Raw genomic sequence first — 27,062 nt, 5'->3', positions numbered from 1 at the left:
CGGAAGAGAAATAGTTTCAGTATCACAGGAACACCCGAGGGGGAAAGAAAAGCCAAGAAGCAACCATTTTACTGTCCAGCTCCGGCATAATGTGAAGCATTTTTGTAAACCAAGCCGCTAGACCTGCAGCAACTGTTTATCATGTTTGTCGTTATTGCTGAATTTGGGGGAATATGTTTCACGGGGCTGCTGAGGACATCACAAAATCACCTAGCAGAGATTCAAATATTTACCATCAATTATTCATAAAGGCTCTGCTAGAACAGAACAGGTTTTGGCAAACTAATGGATCCGGTCTCTCAGCAGCCGAGCGTTCTGTTTGGGAGATCATTGCCGGAATACAAATTCAGGACCAGACTGACGACTTAAACGGCCCTCACGCTCAGAGAAGCAGATAACCTACAGCGCTCCGCACAGAAGGCCACAAACTGGATGGGGCGCTTCAGAAAAGGTGACGTGCCGCTATATTAAGTCGGACGCGCTGGGGTGCAGATCCAACTCTCGCAGCTTGTCAGGAAGCCAAGGTTTTCTCGCAGCGGCCCAGACACGACGCTTCACAGTCCAACAGCTCAACCGCTTGTATTAAAAAAAAAAAAAGAGAGAGAGAGAGAGAGAGGAGAGCAGAGGAAAAACGATGCACACAGGATGCAAGACTTTGATGCTGAGTTCTGCAAAAATCCACAACCAAGGTGACAAAAATGTAAAAGTAATGCTTTTATAATACGGTGCACAAATTCAGACTCCCGAGTCACGTCTGTTTTAATATATATATCTTTATACACCTACCAACTATGTCGCGTCAGTGCCTCGAAACTTTTGTGTTTGAATGAAAGCTCAAACTCTCGACAGCTGTTATGGAAATGGCACGTCGATTCATTTTAGTTTTTTTTTAAATGTCAGATATCAGTGAAACAAAAAGCTCCAAAGCTCCAAAAAACCCTAAGACATTAATTACTCATGACACTCATAAGTTGCAGTTTACATCGATCAGCCACAACATTAAAACCACTGACAGGAGAAGTAAATAACATTGACCATCTTCTAACAATTCAATGTTCTGCTGGGAAACTTTTGGACCTGGCATTCATTCATGTGGATGTTACTTAGACATGTAGCACCCATACATGGCCAGACCAGGCACCCCCACCCCATAGCAATGACACTCCTTGATGGCAGCAGCCATCCCCAGCAGGATGCAGTTTAGGAACAACTCAAAAAAACATGAAGAACAGCACAAGGTGTTGACCTGGCCTCCAAATTCACTAGATCCCAAACTGATCAAGTATCTGTGGGATGATCCACAGAGGCCCTTCCCCTCAAAGGACCCCACACAACAACATTGTGTTGCCAGACACCACAGGACACCCTCAGAAGGCCCATGTCCATTCTCTGATGCATCACAACTGTTTTGGAGGCACAAGGGAGACCTGCACAATATTAGGAAGGTTGTCATAATGTTATGTCTGATCGGTGTATGTGAGAAATCTAATAAATTTATTTTTTTTGTCACAGTGACCTTTACAGTTTTCACCATTAGCATATTTGAGATATGGCTACTGAAAGCAAAACCATCGATATCTCATCAGTTGGTTCTTGTGTCAACTTTAATGTTGAAGTCGGAGATAAACATCCATAGTTATCCACTTTAAAAAGGAAAGCATAAAGGCACGTACAGCCACTGCAGAGGAACATCTACAAAATACATATCAGTCCATTTAAAACGAATAAATACATTAAAAGGATTTCTTGCATGATATTGTCAATATTATGCAGACAGCAACATTTAAAATCAAAATGATGCCCTTGTGACTTCACTGTTAACATGCATCTAAACAAGAACTGTGCCCTTATGCTGTACGTCAAATCAGGAGGGATGTTCTGCAGTTAGCATTAGCGTAACCAGGCATATAGACAGTATATCTGCATAACCCACTTAAGAGTGGATAAGAGTGTTTGGGAGAGTCGCACAACTAGAGGGGATTTCAGTCTGCAGCATACAGTCGAAGAACATTTCTACGTATCTATCGCGCCGTTCGAGAGTCAGTTTAACATTTTCTCTGCAGACATTTTTTTTTTTTTGCAAAAATGAGGAAAACTCTCTGGAAACCCTCTGCACTCTCCTGCAAGAACCTATTTTGGGGGTTAAATCAATATGCCGGTTAGATACCTTCTGCCTCGGATGAGTGACTCGAGGGGAACAATTATGGTCATTACAGTTTAATCACAGTTCACGCTGCAAAGGATAATTGAGAATCTATAAGCTCCGGTTGGTTTATTGGCAACATGTGAAAATAGGTTAACCCTCAACTACAGATGCTCGAACGGATAGAGAAAGGACAGGGAGGGAAGGAGAGAGGGAGGGAGTGAGCTGTAAAGAAATCCCATGAGGTTGCATCTCCCCAGCATCTGAGCATATAAATAGAAGTCTGCCTTATTCCCAGAGCAAGGGGGGCATGAAAACAGTAGAGAACCCACTGGAGGAAAAGGAAAAGGCAAAGCAAGAGAGAGGAAAATCTCCCGAATCAGGACACCACAAAACAGTGGTTCACTCGTGGATTTAGCATGTGAGAACTTAACTGTTACTGTTTGGTAGAAGACACGATCACGAGTAAAAGAATTTAGAAAATAGTAGTTTCCAGGAGAAGGTGATCTCTGTGGTTGTCTGTATGAACCTCCAAAACAAACGGAAAAAGTTCCCAGAAATACATTCTGGAGCACAGATTACCATTGCCAGAGAGGGTTATAAATAAGCAGGATCAGAGACGTTCGACTTGTGTTTTCGAGACACGCGGCTTTTGCATTTTAGCAGCTCCAGTGATTCTGAGCAGCGGGTGTCGTCCCAAAATAGCGGTATCTCACTGTAATTTACCGCAGGCGAGACACGTAGGCTGATGAATTTAACGAGACCGGATTTTGCGCACTGTTTGGTCCATTGGGCACATATAGACCAAAATAATAGACCAAAATAATAAATAAAAATAAAAAATAAAAAATCTTAAAAAGAAAAATGAGTCTGAGAAGGAGAAAGATGAGTGTTTCAGTGTTGACTGCATTCCACTTGGAGATGGTCTTAGTTTTGTGCATGATGCTTCAAAGTCTATAGATAGATAGATAGATAGATAGATCAGCCACAACATTATGACCACTTACAGGAGAAGTAAATAACGTTGACCATTTTATGACAATTCAGTGTTCTGCTGGGAAACTTTTGGACCTGACATTCATTTGTGCGGATGTTACTTAGACATGTAGCACCCACCTAGACCAGACCAGGCACCCCCACCCCATAGCAATGATACTCCTTGATGGCAGCAGCCATCCCCATCAGGATGCAGCCTGACACAGACACACAAACGCTTTAGGAACAACTAAAAAAAAACAAAAAAACATGAAAAACAGCACAAGGTGTTGACCTGGCCTCCAAATTCTCTAGATCCCAAACTGATCAAGTATCTGTGGGATGATCCGCAGAGGCCCCTCCCCTCAAAGGCCCCCCTACTAACAACATTCTGTTGCCAGACACCACAGGACACCCTCAGGAGGCCCATGTCCATTCTCTGATTAGTCCCAACTGTTTTGGAGGCACAATATAATATTAGGAAGGTGGTCATAATGTTATGCCTGATCAGTGTAGATAATTTATTTATCCCGAGAGGGAGAAATTTGTGTTTTCAGTACTGCAATAAGTCAGGATATCTCTCATGAAAAAAAGGTCTGCTGCATGTTTAAAATTACGGATGATGAGCACAATTACAGTCTGTATCACGGCAGTCTGCACAAATCTGTACTGATTAAGTCATTTCATTCAGCAGGTTCAATGCATCATTACATATTGTGAATGGTTCCATTCAATTAGACGTGTAATTCAATTACAGTGATTCTTCCAGGCTCCATCTGTAACCGCCTGCATGTTCATCCTCCGCCTTTACAGTCTTTCCCTGCTCCTTTTTAAACGTTATGTAAGGATTACCTTTAACACGGACTGAGTCTGTATTCAGGGCTGCCCCCCCACCACCACAGTCCCCCTCCCGCTCCTGTTGCAGGAGCACATTTTGGCTCAGTGCAGCAAAACACCTTACACAAATTTTGCACTGATTTCTCAGTGCCTCCTCACGGAATACTGCAGAGAACTTTGTGGGAGGACTCCTCGGTGAGAGACGCTCTGCTGAGCATCAGCCACGTCGTACTCTGAGCAGAGTGCACTTCACTCTTCATGAAAGCAGAGATCGTCCTGAGCACTCTGCTCTGCGATGCCGCCAAAAGAGCCGTTAGGACACCGGCTGATGACCTTCATCAGCAAACGCAAGTGAAATTAATCGTGGAGGAGTGTAGACACAAATAGTCATTGTAGACGATCGACTGTGTTTTCTGAATAAACAGATATTTCTTATTGCAAAGAAATGGAATAACACTTCAAGTATATCACACCGTGAACTCTCCTCTCTGCCCAAAGAGAGAACAGTGATCATGCATCTTACTTAACCGAGCTTTATAACTCATCAAGGTTAGACAAGCACGGAGGCAAGTGGGAGGAGAATGTATCAGTAATTCTGATTAATGGGTTTAGCATAATTAAAAGCATAATGAGGCATTAATATACAATTTACAAACAGATAGCGTGCCAACGGAAAATAAATCATCCCCTCTTCTTCTCACTGAAGAATCCGGTTAATTGCTACTTCTGCTTTTGACTGGCTGCTATTCTTTTATTGGCACAGCATCGCAATCAATTATATGAATCGCCTCGCAGCATCTGTGTTACCTGACAACGAGTTTAGAGAAGCACAGGCTTACTCCCTCAGCTCAGTTTCAATTCGTATGTAGATCTGAATATTTTGCATTTAGCCATTTACACAGATCAGGCATAACATTATGACCTAATATTGTGTAGGTCTCCAAAACAGTTGTGACTCATCAGAGAATGGACATGGGCCTTCTGAGGGTGTCCTGTGGTGTCTGGCAGCTGAATAGAGGGGAGGGGCCTTTGTGGACCATCCCACAGATACTTGATCAGTTTGGTATCTAGTGAATTTGGAGGCCAGGTCAACACCTTGTGCTGTTCTTCATGTTTTTTTAGTTGTTCCTGAAGCGTTTTTGTGTGTGTGCCTGTGTCAGGCTGCATCCTGCTGGGGATGGCTGCTGCCATCAAGGAGTGTCATTGCTATGGAGTGGGGGGGGGTGCCTGGTCTGGTCTAGGTGGGTGCTACATGTCTAAGTAACATCCACACCAATGAATGCCAGGTATAAAAGTTTCCCAGCAGAGCACTGAACTGTCACAAGATGGTCAATGTTATTCACTTCTCCTGTCAGTGGTTTTAATGTTGTGGCTGATCGGTATTGCTCTTTTCTAATGCAGCAACTGGAAGAAGCAGCTGAAATATGTTTTAAGATAATTAGCTTTAAGATAATTAGCACTTTATTTTAAATGTGTGATCTTGGGAATTAACTGTGGCAAATATTATAATGCAGCCTCAGACTACGAGCCATAGAAACATGCATTCAAACAGTATGAATGGTTCACATTGTGTATTTCATCTTGTCTTTCTCTCACATAAAGTATGCAGGACAGTTATGTAACGGCGAACACAGGTCCAGGGTCATTCTATATCTTATCAGACCACCAAATTAAACCAAGTGTGACTGTCCTCTCTCTAACGCGTCAGTCCGTCGCACATTACCGTGCAGACAGTCAAAATAAAAGCTGCCTCCGACTTAAGAGAAAGGAAGAAACACGTATGTGTGTGTGTGTGCACTTCTGCAGGAGAGACAAAACCGGTAGAAAGCAACGGGAGGGAGCCGACACGCCGAACCATGTGTGCAAACGTTACACATGTGTGAATTTGTCTGCCTGCTTGTTTGCATGCGGGCCTGGTGGTGTGTGCGCGCATATATAGTGTGTCTGCCGAGGAAAGGCAGTTTGACAAGTTAATCCACTCTAAACAACCTAATGGGAACATCCCCACAGGCTGCTTCTCCTCCTCCTCCTCCACCTCCTCCTCCTCCTCTGCGAAGATTATTCTGCATTCCAACTTCCTCCCATCAGTCTAGCTGCCTTTGCCAGGGAGACGGGTACGAAGTGATACATTTACACCTGACATGTGGCTTCCACGGCATGATGACAGCCTATCAGCATACATTTCGCTGCTAAAAATAATACCGCCGCGCAATATTTTTTCACTGTATACTTGAGAGGGATTAGCCGCGAGAAACGACTGTTGGAGTCCTTTCTTTTCTCCACTGATGTGTCATGTGATCATGTTTTACCGAGTTCACCGAGCAATCCATAAGAAAATCTGAATGACTAATGCATAAATGTTGGCAGACGTAATAATATGCTGCATGAATAATAGGATTTATGAATTCTGACATTTATAAACACAACAGAAATAGCTATACTTATCAGGCGTAACATTATGACCACCTTCCTAATATTGTGTAGGTCTCCCTTGTGGTGACTCATCAGAGATTGGACATGGGCCTTCTGAGGGTGTCCTGTGGTGTCTGGCAACAGAATGTTGTCAGGGGTGGGCCTTTGAGAGGAGGGGCCTCTGTGGCTAAAGCTAAACTGTCCCGACTAGGCCAAGATCCAGCAAGAGGTTGTAATGTTGTGACTGATCGGCATTCACGCACTGAATAATCCAAGTATTCAACTTTTTGCTTTGCACATTTATTCATTCATTCATCTTCTGTAACAGTTTGTCCTCTGGAGGCGCTGGAGCCTTTCACACTCACACCTACGGCCAATTTAGAATCACTAATTAACCTAACGAGCATGTCTTTGGACGGTGGGAGGAAGCCGGAGTACCCCGGAGAGAACCCACGCAGACACAGGGAGAACATGCAAACTCTGCACACAGTCGGCCGCTTTGCACATTTAAAATAAAATGTTTCACTGACTGAAATCTCTAAATACTGGATGGATTATCCAAATTTCTTCTCCGTGTACTTTGAGCTGCATTAAATGCTAAGACACTGGACTACGATTATGCACATAGTCAGGAGTATCACCTCAAACTACAACAATCAGTAGATGATTTGATTTACTGATGAGCTGCTTGAGTCATTTTTTTTTTCAGACTGAAATGCGACATTCAATTCGGCGTTCTAAAATGTGACCCTGAACCGAGCATTTCGCTGCATATAGAGTAAAAATTATGGGGCGTGAATCTAAAAAAAAAAATGATATGTTCCCAGCAGCGACTGACTCTGTTCCGACTCGGATTGTGGCCGGTTGCACTTTTTTTTTTTTTTTTTTTTTTACGATGTTACATTAGGCTGTCGGTAATTAATGGTTCAATTAGGAACTTGATGACGGGCCAAGTGAAATTAGGCTGTTGTGGGTTTTGTGTGTTTGCTGTGGTCTACTTTTTGCCAAAGCTAGGGAGTGCATCGTCTCACTCAGCTTAAGGAATCACATTTTTCTACCAGACCATCGTTGCCAGTGGTGTTGGTGCTGGGGAGGCAGCACTAAGAAGAAGGACACCTCGCGGCTGGACGAGCTGATACAGAAGGAGGGCTCTGTGGTAGGGGGGCAGAGCTGGAGTCCCTGACATTGGTGGCAGATGAAAGGACCTTGAACAAACTCTGGTCCATCATGAACAATGTCCACCACCCTCTACAGGACACCATAGTCAGGCAGAGAAGCTCGTTCAGTGACAGGCTGCTGTCTCAGTCCTGGTGATTTGTCCCTCAGGCCATAAGACTAAGAACCAACGGGACTGTGGTCATTGGTGCCAATACTGTATATTTTTTACACAGCCTTATATATTCATATTATTATATAACTTAAATATCTTTATATCTGTTTTTATGTGATGAAGCTACTAGACATATAATTTCCCACGGGATAAATACAGTGTCTAATCTAATCTAATCTAATCTAATTCCACCAGGTAAGGCTTTTGCATCTTATGACATTAATTTAAGATCATCAGATTGATAGTTTTAAATTTCCGCCTTCATTTTTTTCTGATCAAGTTGCAGAAAAATAAAGCTGTATTGAATTTAGCAGGCTAAGAAAATCAACATTTGGATTATTAAAATGGATTTGGATCGGTAACAGCCTTTATTGGGACATCCCCTGCTTGTTCTTTGCTTTTTCCATTAATCTCATGTTCAGTCAGTTTCATTACCAGCTTTTATTCTCTTTTCTCTTTCTTTTTTTTTTTACTCTCTTTTCTTTCTTGTGAGCTGCACAACAGCACTAACGCAATTACGGCTATATCTATTATACCCGAGAGTCGGCGTTAGTCGTAGTATGCTGTTGAACGGGAGGCGAATGCGCTCCCACAGCCAGGTATCATTTATTAATCCATTCTCTCCCCTTCTATTCATCACAACCTTCTCTCCCTCAATTATTCCATCATTATTCTCGCCTTTTAAAACATGAGGTGCATGTTGAACTTCTCTCATTTTTATTTATTTTTTCCCCCCGTTTCGAGCCTAAGACAATCCTCCCTTGTGTGCAGCTGTGGTCGACCCCAGGTCAGGCGGGTTATGCTAATTGGAAGTGGGCTGAGGTCAACGTGACTCGGTCAGCTCTTCAAGGGTCAGCGCTGCGTTTCACCTATTAAGCTGGGCGCAGAGCGGGAGGCCGTGGAAGAAGACGCAGGGCGCTGAGGAAGGAGACAGGCATTATCTAGATAGAGAATAAATATGCTCCTGTTACTGTTGTATAAATATCTACTCTACACTATTCATGAGGTGTGAATCACCTGTTATGTAACTACAGTGTATGCGTGGGTCACACGCGCACAGGGAGGTAAATTTAATCTCTGTCAATACATTAACACTGACTTTTCTCCAAGGATAACAAACGGGAAACAGGGACTGCAAAATCTGAATTTTGACACAATGCACTAATGTTATGGGTGTTAATTTTTGGTGAGCACCTTGTCAGTGCCTGTGCATGTTACCTCTGCACGTTTAGGCCGTATTAGACGACTAAAACCCCTGATGGTTAGTTAGTAAGGTAGTTTTGAAAACAGCTCCTTCTCTGTTTGACTCAGCTCTTCTGCCGTCCCACAGGCTGTAACAGTCTACTGGGAAATTTCCCACCATTCCAGATTTTTTCCATTTTGCCCAGCAGGATTAAAATGATGAATGTGTCGCAACACGTTTGTAGCCCACCGTGCGCAATTTAAGCCCTGCAATGTGTAGGAAAATGTACATATGTGGGGAAAAAAAGGGTTTTGAAGAAATTTGTTGTTGGGTTACCCACATGTCCGGAAATAGTGCTCAGCAGAATCCAAAATTATGAACTTTTTTTTTTTTGTACAAAAGAAATAAAGTCTGAAATGTTGTGTTCCCTGTTGCACCACTTGCAAAATTGGCAATTAATCATGCATTAAAGAAACCAAATAATAATAAAGGTCAGTGGTAAATACTATACATTTTATGTAGTATTTAGTACACTATATACTGTACACAAAAAAAGTTTATTGTCAACAAAGGTCACACTGAGCAATGAAACTGTTACTTTGCGAGTTCCCTTCTCACAACTAAACTAAAATGAAGGAAATCAACTTTACTCTAAGTGTAGAAAAGTAAATAAATAAAATAAGCGAGTGAGAGTATAAGAGTATAAGGTGCAACTGTCACAGTGGCAGGATATTCATAATGTGCATGTATTGTTTAGGTTGTTGTTCAAATGTGCAAAAAATATGTGCAAATGTCACGCAATGAGAATATATATAAATATATATTATTATTTTTCATATATACTTTGTATATTGTGTGTTGTATGTGTATTTTTTATATCGTATATATACAGTTTTACACATCCTCCTGTCTCTGTGTCATGATGCTAGTGGATACCAAATTTCCCATGGGATAAATAAAGTATCTATCCATCCATCCATCCATCCATCTATCCATCTATCTATCTATCTATCTATCCGTCTGTCCATCCCTCTATCTATCTATCTATCTATCTATCTATCTATCTATCTATCTATCCATCCGTCCATCTATCTATCCATCTAGTGTCTATAACAATACAAGTTATCTCAAGATACTTTACTAAACCCAGCCTGAAACCCTCAAAACAAGCACAAATCTATCATATGGTTGCAGGTAAATATTCACCTTAACATATTTACTGTTATATAGTTTCTCTTGTCTTACCTTGTTCTATTCTTTGCCTTTTCCCCGCCGCTGTAACACCTTAATTTCCCCAAAGGGGATAAATAAAGTCCTACCTTATCGTACCTTATAGGTACATTCTCTCGTCATCATTGCCACAAGACACTAAAACAAAAGAATCTGAAAGTGGACCTTTAATTGACCAAGGACTCTGCAACTCACCGGCTCGCTGGGTTTTGACGGTGACATTCGCCAGCGAGCGCGCAGCCAAGCCCAGCCCTGAAACGCCGTTAACGGCCTCCACGTGGAAGGTGTAGTTGGCGTGCATTGCAAAGTCTAGTACTGCCACAGAGGTGCCGGTTATGCCGAGCGGCCGGGGGATGAAGCGGAGGTCTGGCTCGCACGGCTCGCACTGTGTCACGACGCCGTCGCCGTCGCCTCCGTCGCAGCGCTGGCACAAGACGTTGTAGGCGACGTCCTTCCTGCCTCCTGTATCCTTAGGAGGCATCCACTGCAAGAAGAGAGCCGTGTCATTGATCAATGAGACCAGGTTCCTGGGAGCTGAGGGAGGCCCTGAAGAGAAGAGAAGAGCGTTTAGAGACAGAGACGAGTTGGTAACTCACTTGTCACTTTTCAAGATCCAGATCAGGCCGCTCATGTGACCCCCCGAAGATGAAACCAAGAGCGGGCACATGAGCGCTGCAATCTGACAGCCATCGCCCATTTCCCTGAGCATGATTAGAATACTTAGCATGTGTGTTTGCCGTGTGGGTGGTTGGCTTTAAACACGTCTGGTTATATTTCATTCCAACAGCTTGTGTCAGTTTTCAGGATAAAACTGTTGCAGTTCTTTTTTTTTTTCACAGCTGTGCAAGATCTGATTTGGCAAAGAAAGAAATGTGAAGCGTTTGTGTCTTTGAATATCTGCGTGTAGGCGTTTCAGCTTTCAGAGTGCTCTGAGTGTTTCACTCCGGAGGGCTACTCGTCGGCTTAATGGATAAATGTCACAAGTTTCAACGTCCGTGAATGAGACACATCATAACAAATGCTGTTTTTAATCTTTTGACACTAATGTATGTATTTAAACAGCTCAATTACATAGTTAAAACTAAATTTAATAAAAAAAAGAAAGAAAAAGGAGAGAAGATGAATGGAAAGCTTGTCTCACAAACAGAAATGAAGCATTCAGAAGGTGACTGGTATACTAACTTGTACACGCCATGGTGGAGGGGTCTTTGATTGCCCTGAAGAAGCCTTTATCGCAGTGACAGATGGTGGCGGCCTGGTCGTGGCTGGAGCTGTGCAGAGGACACTTGGCGCACTTAGTGTTCCCCGCGTTGGCCTTGAAGAAGCCGGGGTTGCACGCTGCAGAAGGAAACACATATGGAAGAAGAAGAAGCCAGTTATCAAAGGTTAGCTTTCCTCGTGCAACTGCATTCCCGTCAGCAAACGCGCGGACACTTAATTCAAAACTCCAGCTGCTTCTCCCCTCACCCGTGGTCTGACCTTATTTCCCGCGGCTCTATGAATCACTGTCGCCTCCTTATTAGCTCACTGAGGAAGAGGCACACACCTGTAATGATGCTTCTTTTCTGAATAAATGTTCCCAAAACCACAAATAAGTTTTTAAATGAACACGGTATGAAGGCATTAAAGCCTGTGCGCCCTTCACGCTGTTACCAGATACAGCCTTCCACTGACAAGCAGCAACATTAGCCTACTACCTAACAGCTGAACATACCGTAACCTCACTGATGTTTCGCAAGTAACATCATGTTGCTGTTAGCTGGCAGTAAGTAAAGTAATTTGGCCTTTTTTGTATTAAGGTGTAAAATAAAACCAGTTTTGTTCAAATAGGAAGTTGACATTTTATTGTTAATTCTTACATATTGGTGGAAAGTTTGGGAACAAAATTTATCGTGGTGGTTTCTGGTCGTTAAAAGAAGCAAGTCAAGCAAGTTTCTGATGGGCTACACCTACAGATGTTCCTTTTAAACCTCTCAAACCCCCCACTAGTCCCTTAGAACTGACCATGAACATGACCTGGATGACTGAGAACCTTCACAGACACATTCTCTGGAAACCTCACAGCAAGAAGGTTCTGGGTTCGAGTCAGTGCTGTGTCTGCGTGGGTTCTCTCCAGGTACTCCAGCTTCCTCCCACCGTCCAAAGACATGCTCGTTAGGTTCATTGGTGATTCTAAATTGGCCGTAGGTGTGAGTGTGAATGGTTGTCTGTCTCTCTGTGTTAGCCCTGCGATAGACTGGAGACCTGTCCAGGGTGTACCTTGCCCCCCCCCCCCGCGACCCTCCAGAGGACAAGCGGTTACAGAGAATTAATGAGTCTCCATCAAATAACTGTCAGAATATTTAGAAAAACGGTGTATTAGTGGTTGGTGGTACTCCCAAACATTAAATACACTGTACACCGATCAGCCTTGACATTATGACCGTGGTCCCAATCATAGCTCATCTCGTTGTCATGGCGCCTGACATATTCGGCACCGAGCCAACATTTTGTCCTCAAAGCTGATGTGTTACGAGCAGGAAAAACGGGAAAGTGAAAGGATTTTAGCGACTTTGACGAGCAGCCCAATTTTGATGGCTATAACAGGGTAGGAGCATCTCCAAAACTGAGGCTCCAGCTGGGAGGTGGGGGGCTAACTCTGATGTGGTCAGTAGCTGTCAGGAAGGACTATCGACAAGGTTCATTGATGCACGAGCAGAGTGAAGCTAGTGAAGTGTAGTCCAATCCAACAGACTAAGCTACTGCAGCTCAAATTGCTGAAAAAGTAAATGCTGGTTCTTATAGAAAGGTGAGGGAACACAAAGAGTTAGTTTTGTATGGGGCTCTGTAGCTGCAGACCAGTCAGGGAGCCCATGCTGACAGATGTTCCCAGTTCGTTGCCATGAGGGTTTAATTTCCAGTAAAACATCCATATAAATGTCAGGACCCAGGTTTCCCAGTAGAACATGACGTCATAAAGAGATCCTCAGGGTTGATTGTTTAAATGATGCAGCCGATCGATGTATGACGTTGTCAGGCAAAAATACTAGTTTGAGGTAAAAAAAAAAAAATCTGAATCACATTTAGTTCATTGAATACAGACAATGGAAAGTTTTTTAGCATCTGTTATTAGGCAGGTGAAATAAGAACTATTAACATACAAATAATGCATTGTGAAAATGTAATTACAGCCTGCCTTCACTCTAAAACCTCCATCCACTTCCATTTTGCTGACCCTGGCATTGCCACTTGTCTACTTCCAGTTTTACCCATTTCGTTCTTTCCATCAACCCAACCAACGCTTCCTTCCTTATCTTTTCAATATTTCTCTCCTTTGCTCAGCCACAGTTTTCACCTTTTCTTATATATATATTTTTTTATCTTTATTCCAATAAATTTCTTCTCCCATCTTGTCCTCCCGCTTTCCTCTCCGTCGCTCTTTCCTTCACGGCTTATCAAAACGATAGCATAACCACGGCAGATTGCCTCCCTCTTCGCGGACTTATCTCGGCAGAGGAGAATAAAGCACTACTCGTGCAGTTATTTAATATTCCGGCGTATTTGTGGCTAATTTTGCTGCAGAGTGATTTATCTTATGTGTGTGGGTGGAATAATAATTTCAGAATTAGCGAGTAAACATGCAAGCCATAAGGCAGACAATGCGATGATAGAGCAAAGGGGTAGCACGCCGGGAAATTCAATCAGGACTTCAGGGCAGACAGGTTTATAGTTTTAGCATTTTAATATTTTCCCATAGTTACTATAAGTAGGAAAGAAAGAAAGATTTATCTCCTTTTCACATCATCTTCTTTTATTGTCTTTTCATCCGTTGAACACTGAACCTGTGGCCCGATGTTCAGCACTGTACACAGGCCTCCAGGAGAAGGATTATTATACTGAGCGGATTAACCTGGTGAAATAAACTGAATTAAACGGCTCTTTGTATGTATGGCCTTGCACTAACAGAGAATGTGTTTCAGTGCAGTCAGTAGCTGTAGATTCAGTACACCGATTGATGCAGTGTGTCTACTGTTAACCCTGGGACAGTATGCATTCATTGAGAGTCAGACACAACATTATGACCACTGATCATCTTGAGACAATTTAATGTTCTGCTGGGTAACTTTTGGACCTGGCATTCATTCATGTGGATGTTACTTAGACATGTAGCACCCACCTAGACCAGACCAGGCACCCCCACCCCATAGCAATGATACTCCTTGATGGCAGTAGCCATCCCCAGCAGGATGCAGCCTGACAGACACACACACACAAAAAAGCTTTAGGAACAACTAAAAAAAAAAAACATGAAGAACAGCACAAGGTGTTGACCTGGCCTCCAAATTCACTAGATCCCAAACTGATCAAGTATCTGTGGGATGATCTACAGACGCCCCCGCATTCAAAGGCCCCCCACTAACAACATCCTGTTGCCAGACACCACAGGACACCCACAGAAGGCCCATGTCCATTCTCTGATGAGTCACAACTGTTCTGGAGGCACAAGGGAGACCTACACAATATTAGGAAGGTGGTCATAATGTTATGCCTGATCGGTGGATCTCTTCACTTGTTGTTACTGTTTGCAAAAATGGAAATTACTGAAAATTATTTGGAGAAAAGACTGTTACCCGACTGTTTTAAATACACCTCCGACGCGCCGACTTAAACTTTGACCTTCAAATTATATTTTTCATCAGTGTTAGAGCCAGAGGGAGACATTTCTTGTTCCCAGAAATCTAAATTGGTATCGTGACTTGCCAGCCAGTACTGTAACCGTAAGTGTCATCAAAGCCTTGGGAAATAGTCACGTTAATTTGCTTTGCTGGTGTCTATAATTTGTAAATGAAGACACTTCTAGCATTTGTTGTTCCCACAGACATCGTCTTGTGAAAGTGCTGCACTTCTACAATGGACTTGAAATTCTCCAAGCTGAAACAGCCGAACAAAGGATGCTATATCTGTATATTTGATAAAAAAAAAATAAAAATAAAAAAAAAGGTAACGGTATATTGCTGTGTACATAAAAGCGTAAGCCTTGGGCTGTTTGCTTGAAAAACCTGACCTGGAGAAACCTTCACCAAATTGAGTCAGTAACAGCTCCACAACGGTTTGTACTCCACGGATAAGAGGCACACGGGACCGCTTTGAAATACAATAAATCTGTTTTCCAACCAGGCCAGAGTGAGATCTGACTGACATTTATACCCGTGCCCAACTGTAAATTAGAGACTAAACAGCCAGGCCTTATAACAACGAGACGGTAAACACTGACGTTATTGAATCACCAGCCTGGGAGCTGAAGAAACAAAAAGTTTCATAAGCCAACATGTTTTCATTGAAGAGTCCACACAGCTCCTGAAATACCAATGTGGGTTTCAGATTCTCATTTAAGTTTCTCTTTAAACAATACCTTCAGTTTAACTTAACACAAAAACACACGCCTCTCCTGGATAATGTCATGACCTCACAGGTTTTTATTATTTTTTTTACACCATCATTTCTGAGAAATCATGCTTTGGCTTTTGGCTTTTGGGCAGATGCATCTAAATACTACAATACCCATGAGCCTTGAGCACCTTTGCTCATGCAGAGGACGCTGGTCAGAAGGGGTGAACTGGAACCGTGGGGAGATTTGCTGTTGCAGGGATGTGCAGTCAAAGCTAATACACAGAAGTTATTCTAACATATCTGAAGCCCAAAACAAATATTTGCAATGTCTACTTGAATTAAGCTGTGAAACTAATAGAAGCACACTCTAGCCTATCGCTGTGGGATCTGCAGAGGAGCTGGAGGGCGTCCCAGATGACACGGGGCGAGAGGTGAGGTACATGGTGAGGTATGAGTCGCCAGTACCTCACATCGGCTGTAGCTAACACATACGGGCATTAATTTATGCTCACACTCACACCTACAGCATTTTTAGAATTAGCATGCATAACATTAGCATTAATGACATGTTTTAGGACGGTGAGAGGAAGCCAGAGCACTTGAGGAAACATGCAAATTTAGCTTGTGAAAATGATTCTAGTTTAATTTTCTCGCAAATTACAACTTAATTAATGAACTAATTGAAAGTATGCTCTGTTCTATTCAGTGGACAAAGTTTCAGTGGATAAAGAAGAATAGAAAATAATTAATACAAGGAAAGGATAATCTACATAAACAGGCGGAAAGAAGCATCAATAAAGACGTGGAAAATGGATGAAATGAAAGATCGACACGCGCGGAACTCCTCGCCCCGAATCACGGCGCTGCTTAGCTCCTAATGAGAAGAGTAATTTGTCATCCAGCTTCCAATTTTTGAGGCACCTCATTCTCATGGATATTACTTTCCTCCCGTGCGGAGGTCCTGCCAAAGGCAACAAACACACAGATTCATCTGGAATTCCAGCTGCTCCCTGCTTTTTAGTATAAGCTGAGGAGATCGCCACCAAAAAAGCAATTACTATACTCATAGCCCCATTTCTATTGAAAAGTTTGAAAACATCCCAGGCACACAAGACTGAGCACACACACACCCACCCACACACAGGTACCCGTGGATTCTTCATACAATTTGAAACGTTGCAGCAAAACTATTATTTCCTTCCTGCTGTACACACAAAACTACTGGCAGCTGCTGCCTACAACATGCTGTAACTTTCACCTGTTAGTAGCTTTAAACAAATGCTACTAGCAGAACAATGCACTGAGGATGGCTGCTACCATCAAGGAGTGTCATTGCTATGGGGTGGGGGTGCCTGGTCTGGTCTGGTCTAGGTGGGTGCTACATGTCTAAGTAACATCCACACCAATGAATGCCAGGTCCAGAAGTTTCTCAGTAGAACACTGAATTGTCACAAGATGGTCAATGTTATTTACTTCTCTTGTTAGTAGTTTTAATGTTGTGGCTGATCAGTGTACCACTGAATATTGAGTTATATTCTGCATATTTCAGCAGAAGCAGCTTTGAGTCTTTTACATTCGTCATTTAGTCATAGATATAATCAAACCTCTTCACATTAGGTAGGTTTTGTCTGTGAGAATGCTCAGTGAAAGTCTCAGCTCAGACATTTGACTCGTAGGCACTCATTGATTTTCTTTATTGTCTTTTTTTTTTTCTTGTACTCCTAAAACTCCCCCGGTGTTTGGATGTGCATAGTCTCTCAGCCAAAAATCTTCAACACGGTGGCTGGGTTTGCTTCAGGAATCTGTCTGGACGTGGCTCAAATCTTCGTTTTTGTTGAAGAGACTGTGTTAAATGCAGGCTGGGTTAAGCCTGGGCTCTTCCAAGTATAGCACTGTGCATTATCCCTGTGGAGATCAGGATTCAGAAACTTTGTTCGCATCCCTTTATGTAATTCGAGACTTTTTACACATTTGAAAAATCCACAGATGTCAGAATATCCCCTTCTTTTTTTTAATGATCGTTCTCTTAGCATTAGTCAGTCAGTCAAAGAAATACTGGAAAATGTTCTAAAGTCCAAGAATATCGATTCAAATGTCTTGTTTCACTCGTCCAAACTCAAGAAGATGCGAGAATATTAGCAAAACTTCAGATTTTAGACTTTGGAAAGTGACGCAACAGTCTAGCTATATCCAAAAAAAGTTCAAAAAAGGCAACTGGACTTTTTTGAACCTTTTTTGGATATACCATGACCTGGATGACTGAGAACTTTCACAGACTCACAGTCTAGTTTACGTTAGGAAGAACGAACGAGATCTTTCATTTGGTGGTGAAGAAGCAAAACATTGTTATATTATCAACAAAACTGTTCGTTTGGACTCATTTGTGTTCGTTCATTCATCATATCTACGTTCAGCAGCCGTTCAAGGTTGGAAGTGTGAATTCACGGTTGACTGCAAGTACCATTTAGTCGGTTTAGTCTTTCTTTTTTGTTGCCTGTCCGCTGGCGACGTTGCTGACGAGAACAGCGACTGAAAACCAAAACAGCGAGCTGAAAGAAGCTTTGAAGAGCTGAGGGGAAGTGCGGAGTCAGGTGATAGAAGAAGAAGAAGAAGAAGAAGCCCCTTTTAAATTCAGCGTATATTTGGATCCATAAAAGTACTGATCTGAGAAGCTTAAACAATCGATGCACGGCCTTTGGTCTCATGGCTCAGGGCACCAGTCAGCTGCCCTGCAAATGTGCAAGTACATCATTTGCAGAAGTGTAATGACGACAAAAAAAAAAAAAAGGTTTACAGTTGTTTCGGTGCGTGGGGCTGCAGGTTTTCTCTTTCGGCTTTTACGTTGTCAGAAACAGATGGAGCCAGAGACTGTGTTTACCCTGGTCTTTCAGCTTTGATATGCAGATGGGGAGTTCACAGAGAATGAGTGATGCTGTAGTCTGGCGGTGCTGCGTTGGAGTCCAGAGTAAACACCGCCCTTAATGGACAGGACAGGGGGCGCGGCGACGCGGACACGACCTGGAGATGCACTGATTTGTTGTATTTTGCCGTAATTTAAAGTGTGAACATCTGTGTTTGGAAGCAGTCTGGCATGGATAAAATATCTGATAATTTGCATTCTTGGCATCAACTTTCCATAAAGAAGAAACTGGGATAGACTGGCAACAGAAAAGTACAGAATATATTCATCAGATAGCAGCAAAAACTGGTATTTTGAATATTTAGTTGAGACCAAAATATTTGAATCTCTCGGAGTGTAATCGCTCACTGGTGTTTTTATTTTTTATTTTTTTTTGGTGTTGTCTGCGTGCCCACTCCGACTCAAATGGAATTCAAAAAGACATCTCTATTAGCCTTCCCCCGCACTCCGCTGCCTCCTTTTTGAATATGGTGCCGTGACGAAGGGATGTGGAACAAATAGCATTAGCGCTGTGATGTTGCCTTATCTAGGTCATGATATAACCAGCCTATCTCTGAGTAATCCTCTTGTGGCTGACACTGAATGAAAGGAATAGAATAATAAAGCACTCGATTGAGATGTCAGAACAGACTGGCAGAATGCTATCGGGGTGGAAAGCGGGGTTTGATAAGAGCTGATGCCTTTGTTTAGGCAGCTGGGGGGGGGGAGAGATGGACGTGTTAGCGCAGAGCTCTGCCTTATATTTAGGGGCGCTGGGGTTTTCCCTGCTCTCTCTCTCTCTCTCTCTCTCTCTCTCTCCCTCTTTTGCTCTTTCCCCATGCTGCCTCTCAGACAGCTTTGATCACAGCACCCTTTGAAGCAGTGTTCCAAAATGAAAACGAGGAGAAAGCAGAAGTCATCGCAAGTTCACGCCTAAACTTCCTGCAACTACTTGCAAAGTGCACGTCTTCATTACAGCACGGGCTCCGTCGGACCGGCGGAGATCCTTGATGAGGAGGAGATAATTACCCATAAATAATGAATTATAAGGCCGCGGCGTTGTTACTTTTTAACCTGATGTTAACGAGTCCTGAGAGGCTGTCTGAGAATTACGCAGCAGAACATCGTTTCCTTGACATTTCTCAACTCAACAATAACCTGCAGCACAGAAGAGCAACAACACGGCGCAGCCTCTGGATATTACAACGATATTTCAGAGAAGAGGGAATCTTACAGGACCAGTCATTTTGGGAGATGCGCTTGTTTTCTTTCAGGCAAACAGACGGACGATAAGATCAATATTGGTCTCGTGTCTGTAAATCCACTGCAGGGATAATCCAAGGAAAAGTTTAGCAGACACGACTGGGCGCGGGAGGTACTGCAAGAAGTCTTGCGAAAGTGGGAGCGTTCTGTATGTTTTAGGTTAAAGCTTCATTGATTAGTAGATTTATTTACTGGCTGACAGTGTAATGGGAATTTACTAATAATCTAAATAATCTCATATATCCTTTGTAATCCCTTTTAGATGAGTAGAGCACTGTGGGAGCCATCCTGTGTGGAGTTTGCATGTTCTCCCTCCATCCAAAGACATGGTTGTCTAGTTGTATGATTAATATGTCAATCAAAAATTCCTAATAATCTATACGCCACAACATTAAAGAAGACGGGAGAAGTAAATAACCATCTTGTGACAATTCTGTGTTCTGCTGGGAAACTTTTGGACCTGGCATTCATTCATGTCGGATGTTACTTAGACATGTAGCACCCACCTAGACCAGACCAGGCACCCCCACCCCATAGCAATGACACTCCTTGATGTTCAGCAGCCATCCCCAGCAGGATGCATGCACCCAAAGTTTAGGAACAACTCAAAAAAACATGAAGAACAGCACAAGGTGTTGACCTGGCCTCCACATTCACTATATCCCAAACTGATCAAGTATCTGTGGGATGATCCACAGAGGCCCCTCCCCTCAAAGGCCCCCCCACTAACAACGTTCTGTTGCCAGACACCGCAGGACACCCTCAGAAGGCCCATGTCCATTCTCTGATGAATCACAACTGTTTTGGAGGCACAAGAGAGACCTACACAATATTAGGAAGGTGGTCATAATGTTATGCCTGATCGGTGGATAATCTCATATATCCTTTGTATTCTCTTTTAGATGAGTATAGCACTGTGGGAACCTGCAGAGACAGGGTACGCCCGGCGCTGGACTTGGTTAACGGCTAGTGATGATCTCTAGTGGTAAACAACTCCTAATATGATACCGTTGAACCCTTCTTTCCCTTCCTCTTGTTTAGATGAAACTAAATAAGTACGTCTGATGTATCAGCAGAGGCACCGAGGCTCTGAGTCTCTCTTAGCTTCTCACAAGATTATGGGAAATTGATTTCTAAACACTTCACATGAGAAACAATTCAAAAATAAGTAATTTTCCTAATTAATTCCTGGTGAAAACACTCCTTCAAATGCAGCCCTGCTTCAATGCCATGTTGTATTTTGTAGGCAAGCAGCACTACAGATGGGTCTCTGTAAATTATTGCCGTGAGAGACTATATTCTGTTTAATAACTAGATGCACCCGTCAGAACTCTGCATCCTGACCCTTGTCATCACTCTCATTAATTACACTCAACATGTCATTACAGCGGCTGCCTAAATATCAAGTGCCTCCACTGTAGCTGTGCACGCCAAGGCGCATGCTGTAGCTGAAATCACAGGAATGCACTTCCTACACATCGAAGCTGATACCAAGGTGCGAGATATTCTCTCGACATTCTCTTGGCATTCTCTCTCGATGAGGTAGTCACCTGGAATGGTTTTTAATTAACAGGTGGGCTTCTTGCCTTCTTAATGTGTTTGACACCATCGGCTGTTTTGTGCAGAGGTAAGGTTGGTGCACGGTTCTGTACCCTATGTTACTGCGGTTTTAATCCACATTTATGTCAAGAACCACTCAACTAAAGCTGAGGACACACTACAAGATTTTTTTGTCAGGTTTTACCCGATTCCTAGTCGGGTAAAGTACAGTCTGCATGGGTAGTTGGCACAAAAATCAGTTTTTTTCCAGCTCTGCCCTCAGTCGCAGTCAATCAAACCTGTTTTCACGTTTTTTAGCCCAATCTGGACGCAGTTGGGTAGTGTGAACTGATCACCGACCCAGCTGCAAACACGTGTTGCCAACAGCCAATGAAAAAGAGAAGAGGGTGGGATACAGGAAATGGCGTCAAAGGACGACCGGAAGTAGTAGGAATATCAAAACAACGATGGCGAACAGCGAGAGTTTGAGAGTGGACCTGGACCACAGAAATGGACGAGAGATTAATGGAGTTGTGGCAGGAGCCTGAGTGTCTATATAATGTTGGTTGCAGAGCATACCACACCTGTCGCCATCGCAAGAGTTTGCACGAGAGTTTCATGTGTTCAGTTGGCTTTAGTTTAGTCTGTGGTCTCTCATCAGGTGCAGTTGTTAAGCGTGTGATCCTCAGTCTTTCGGTCATCATGCAAAACTCTGCTGAAGCCAGTCTGTCAGTGTGTACTCCTGGTCTTTTCAAAATTTGTAAAGACTCTGAAAGTTCCGTTTCCCCCGCTTATGTAAAGAGAAACAACAGTCCATCATTACTTTAAGACATGAAGGTCAGTCTGTCTGGAAAATGTCTGCACTTATTTGTTTACCACTTTATTCCACATGTGTTTCTTAACAGTTCTGATGCCTGAAAACCATAACAATAAAGATAAAGCACTGAAGCCGAGAGAAGGCGTGTGCACATTTCGACTGTGCGCGACAACGAGGGTTTGTTGGGTTCGAGGGATGTGCGGCATGCATGGCCGGAAAAAATGACAAACACCATCGTTTTCCGAGTGCCAAGTGGGTTATTGCTCCAAGAGTTACTGACCCATTCACTGCAGCGGCTGCCAAGATCCCCTCGACACTGTCGCAACTACAGCACAATCGAAAGAAGCCGCGGCTGCCAGCCAAAGGGGATGAATGGGGAGGGTATAGATGTGGGACATATATACGCGGGACACCATGGGAGCGCTGCTTCTAAGCTGCTGTCTCATCAGTAATCCCTGCTGACAGGCTTCTGTGTTGTTTAACTTGGGATAATTGATGGTGAGCGAGATGGAGAGAGCGAGAGAGAAAAGATAAATAAAAGGCAGATAAAACAGAAGAAGATAAAAAGAAAAAATTACACCCGAGGAGCAAATAAAGGAGATATTACAGCCCGTCCTACATATCAGCTGCTCTAATGACTGCTGGAGTTCTCTCTGTAATACCCCGGGTAACTATATCACCACAGGGGGTGCCGCATGAATTTCACCCCAACCAGCTGAGACTGCTGTAAGTGCGGAGAACGTAGTAAGACTGCACTTCAGTTGCAATCATGCAATGCGGCTCAATTTAGCTCCCGCCTTAATTACAACGGTAACTCTGAGTAAATGAAGGAGGGGGAGTTTAAGAGAGAGTAGGTGCGAGCTAAATTAGCGATGAAACTAACAAATGAAGGCAATTAGCAGGTAGCCCCCAGTCTGTCTGCACAGCCCGGGAGAGAAACCAGGCCAAAGACTATGTGGAACAACATCAGTTTCTTAAACTTTTCTTTTCTTAATCTGTTCTGCTGACAATGGGACACATTTAGGTAGTGCTGATACGACTAATTAGAGAAGAGGCGTCCTAAAAAGGAAGCCGCTGGCAGAGGCGCTGTGGCGTTTGTAAGAGTTTTAAGCAGCCGAAATGATCGAAGTTGCATATTTTTCAGGGGGTAAACACCACAAATCCAAGAAGAGCTTGGTGTCACAGCTGCACAAGACATTACTTTCCCGTTTGAACCACACAACTGAGAGAGGTCCTCATGAGAAACAGAGTTCTGAAATGTCAGAAAACTCCCAGAATCTCTTATTTGCACTGTTCGCGATCTCACAGCAGAAAAAAAAAAAAAAAAGAAAAAAGATGGCGGCGAGAGAACAGAGAGAGCAGAGGATTAAAAGGGAGATACGAAAGGAGAGGGGCGAACGGGGAAAGTAAACAAAGAGGACAAGAGCGAGGAGAAGATGATGAGGGGAGGCGGAGCTGAAGAGGGAGGGGAGGGAAATGTGGATGGAAAAGGATCAGACAAGGGAGCAGGATCTTAGACTGAGAGGAGGGGAAAGTCAGTCCTGTAAACTCCTGCTGATGACTGGGGAGGCTCCAGAGATGGGTTAGCGTGACGCAACGCCTTCTCTTCTCTCCTCAGTTTTGGTACGGCGTTCTCTAAAGTGCACTGCTCTATAATTAGTTTCAAAACAAATGCATCTGAAGCCTCCTCTCACCTTGGCAGTAACCATCCATCTCCTCGTGGCCAATGCTACAGACGCAGCGGCCCAGCGGCACCAGCCAGTCTCCATCGGCGCCACAGTACAGCTTGGGCGTGTCCCTCTCCTCCGCGTTCTCCACGCACGCGCCCCTCACTTCCACCAAAGAGGACGAGTCCATGTGCGGCACCGTGTCGGGAAACGCCGCCAAGTTCCTTAAAGTCGACGGGCAGCGTTTGTAGAACACCTTGGGTGGCAGAAGGGCAAAACAGGAGGCTGGAGTGTTGCCGAAGTTGCTGGAAAATTAAAACTGACAGGCAGTTCGCGCAAACACAAGCCTGCACACAAACCTTAACTGACACGAGAGCAATACAAGCTCCGACATCTTGGAAGGCCAGGTAGAAGCCCTTCTGCGTTACCGGTCCCACCTCCCTGACCTCAGTATTCAGGCGAAGGACACGATCTCCGAGGTCCGTCTGCGTAAAACTTTCATCTGCTGCTATGGTGTCCACCTTAAAGCCAACAACAAATGTGTAATTACTCCTTCTGAATTGTACCAGCAGGTAAGTCTTTTTCAGGACACGGGTGAAATAACCAACCTTAGCATAGTCGCTAGGCCGAAACCGCGTCGCTGTAGGGAGCGGCTCCTCCGTCTGCAAGTAGAAGAGGTTGAAGGTTTCCTTACAGGTGCCGGACACCCAAGGGATGGAGTTGCAGTCTCTGAGGGTGAAACGCAGCTCCACGTATACCTGAGTCAAAATAGAAACAAAAAATTATCACAAGATTGTCATATGTTCTAAAGGACATATTTGTATTAAACATTTTCCAACTGGACAAAGCCTTGGTTTCTGTCTTTAGACCTATGATACTGTCCCAATACAGATACGTCCAATAGTTTCATACATGTTGTTGTGATCATAAAAGTTCCATAGCAGTGAATTAATTAAAAGAAACTGAGCTAAAACAAAACAATAAGCTTAAAATATGTAATACACCAATGAGGCATAACATTATGACCACCTTCCTAATATTGTGTAGGTCTCCCTTGTGCCTCCAAAACAGTTGTGACTCATCAGAGAATGGACGTGGGCCTTCTGAGGGTGTCCTGTGGTGTCTGGCAACAGAATGTTGTTAGTGGGGGGCCTTTGAGGGGAGGGTCCTCTGTGGATCATCCCACAGATACGTGATCAGTTTGGGATCTAGTGAATTTGGAGGCCAGGTCAACACCTTGTGCTGTTCTTCATGTTTTTTTGAGTTGTTCGTAAACTTTGGGTGCGTGCATCCTGCTGAGGATGGCTGCTGAACATCAAGGAGTGTCATTGGTATGGGGTGGGGGTGCCTGGTCTGGTCTAGGTGGGTGCTACATGTCTAAGTAACATCCACATGAATGAATGCCAGGTCCAAAAGTTTGACAGGAGAACATTGAATTGTCACAAGATTGTGAACGCTTTTTACCTGTCAGTGGTCATAATGTTGTGGCTGGACGGTGTATAACTTCACATAAAATAATCCTGTCCTAAATCTTTCATTTATAATGTGCTATTCGACTTTAACGGAAATTTAAGATGCATAAATCTTTTTTTTTTTCTCTCCAAAGATGTTTTCATGTTTGTGTCACGGTTGAAGTCTCTCCACCTTTATCTACCGTTGCACACTGCCACGACGGCAAGCAGTGCTTCGAGACGACTTCATTTAATTAACATGTCTAACTAAATATTCTGAAATGCGTCTGATGCGGCCCAGACCCTCTGTGCAGCTTGCCGCTGGATCCATCCAGACCGTAGCCAGTTGTTCTGGTTCGGCTCCATTACGTGGCAAACCTGGAAGGTGTGGATGGGTCTGTTCTGCTCATCCATCTCCGTGATAGCGTCCCACTGGAAACACATAGGAAGAAAAACGGACCCAGTTATTAATAACATTATCCATTTTATTAAAGCTCCAAGAATCACAACATGGCATTAAAAATAAGACAAACAAGCAGGTTATAAAAAAACAACATAATTAAATCTAATGGCAGAAAAAGATTTGGGTCATGGGTATGCATTATGTTAATACCTGCATATTACTTCGATAACACACTAAAATACAGATTGTGTTTGTATATTATAATAGATGTACCCGTGGATGATCTAATTTCAGAGCTGTCCCATGAAATGTTGAACCTGTGCACCTTCCATTGCTTGTGGCAGAACTTGATTCCTATACAAACATGACGTCTGAGAGACACCAAGTTGATTTCGCCAATGTTTTCAGGCTGTTGCATCAGCCACTCTGGCTCTCTCTCTCTCTCTCATTTGTGTGCTCCGCTTTAACGGTGTGATGATCGCAGCTTCAAAAGCCCCAACGTTTATTGACAGAACTTCTTTCACACAACTCCCGTGGCATTACATGGCGAGGCCGAGAGCGCGCCACGACGCACAGCTGGACACTTAATAATAACTGAAGGACACGAGATGCGCAGAAGACGTGGTAGCACTTCGGCTTGATAGTGTCACGGAAAGGTCAGGATGGAGCAGCGAAACAAAATTATTAAGGAAACAGAATAGTAAGCAAGGAGGGAACGACAAGTTCAAATCCTAGCTTCTTTCTCACACAGCTGACCAATCATCTTGTAAAGTGGGCGTTCATATTCAAGAGCTGGTGTCCTATAAATGTTCCTGGTGTAGCCTCACTTAGACCTAACTCCCTCTCCATCAACTCAAAAATAAAGAACAAATAGCAGAATTCATGCCTGTCTTTAATATTTCTTGTGTCACATTTATCTCATGAATTCAAAGAGGGATATTGGATAGTCAGTCGTCTTCAGCACGAAGATGACCGAAGCTTCCTCCTTGATTGCACGCTATCATTTCCAGGTCACAGACCGGAGCATGGAGTTCACCAGAAAGCACAAGCGGCTCCACAGAAAACACTCTCTGGCTGGTTATTGATTTCCCTCTCCCCCACGTAAGCCTCTGCATTCTGTAAATCTGTAAAACTGTGATATCTGCAAAATGGGGTTTTAATATTATCCACCGGTCCTGGGGTTTAATGTGACGTGCATACGCAGGAGCTACGGGAGAATTAAGGTACTGAGGCGGAGTGTTCTCAAATATAAGTTATTAAATGCCACTTTAACCTTGACTGGAGTGTGCAAAAGCGATTCATCTTATATTAATTAAGCTATTTAAATAAGCTCTATGTGATACCCTCAGGCCAAATGATTAATCAATCATAATCATTCCTTCTTTCATCTGGAACTCTGGCCTCCCAAATGTGCCCACGCCTTTATGATGTTAAGTGGACTCTGAGGTATCTGTTCAGTTTTTAACAGCTTAGAAATAAAAGCAAATTCCACCATTTACACCGATCAGGCATAACATTATGACCACCTTCCTAATATTGCGTA

At 43.4% G+C, this 27,062-nt stretch overlaps 1 protein-coding gene across 1 annotated transcript in view; it reads right to left on the bottom strand.

Moving 5' to 3' along the window:
- LOC311485390 (ephrin type-A receptor 6-like) overlaps window positions 1–25,545 on the bottom strand; it is a 39,364-nt gene extending 13,819 nt beyond the window's left edge. The window contains exons 1-5 of the mRNA XM_084540758.1: window positions 25,420–25,545; window positions 24,025–24,423; window positions 23,693–23,921; window positions 11,293–11,448; window positions 10,306–10,656 (exon numbers count right to left, since the gene is read on the bottom strand). Of these exons, the coding sequence (XP_084396884.1) occupies window positions 10,306–10,656; window positions 11,293–11,448; window positions 23,693–23,921; window positions 24,025–24,423; window positions 25,420–25,530 (1,246 nt within the window). The 5' untranslated portion in view covers window positions 25,531–25,545. The remainder of the gene's footprint in view (window positions 1–10,305; window positions 10,657–11,292; window positions 11,449–23,692; window positions 23,922–24,024; window positions 24,424–25,419) is intronic.
- Window positions 25,546–27,062: the final 1,517 nt, after the last annotated feature.

This window comes from Chelon labrosus, assembly GCF_963514085.1.
Source record: "Chelon labrosus genome assembly, chromosome: 3".
Classification (NCBI taxonomy): domain Eukaryota; kingdom Metazoa; phylum Chordata; class Actinopteri; order Mugiliformes; family Mugilidae; genus Chelon; species Chelon labrosus.
Note: the sequence above shows the minus strand (reverse complement) of the source record. Positions and strands in the feature narration are given on the sequence as shown.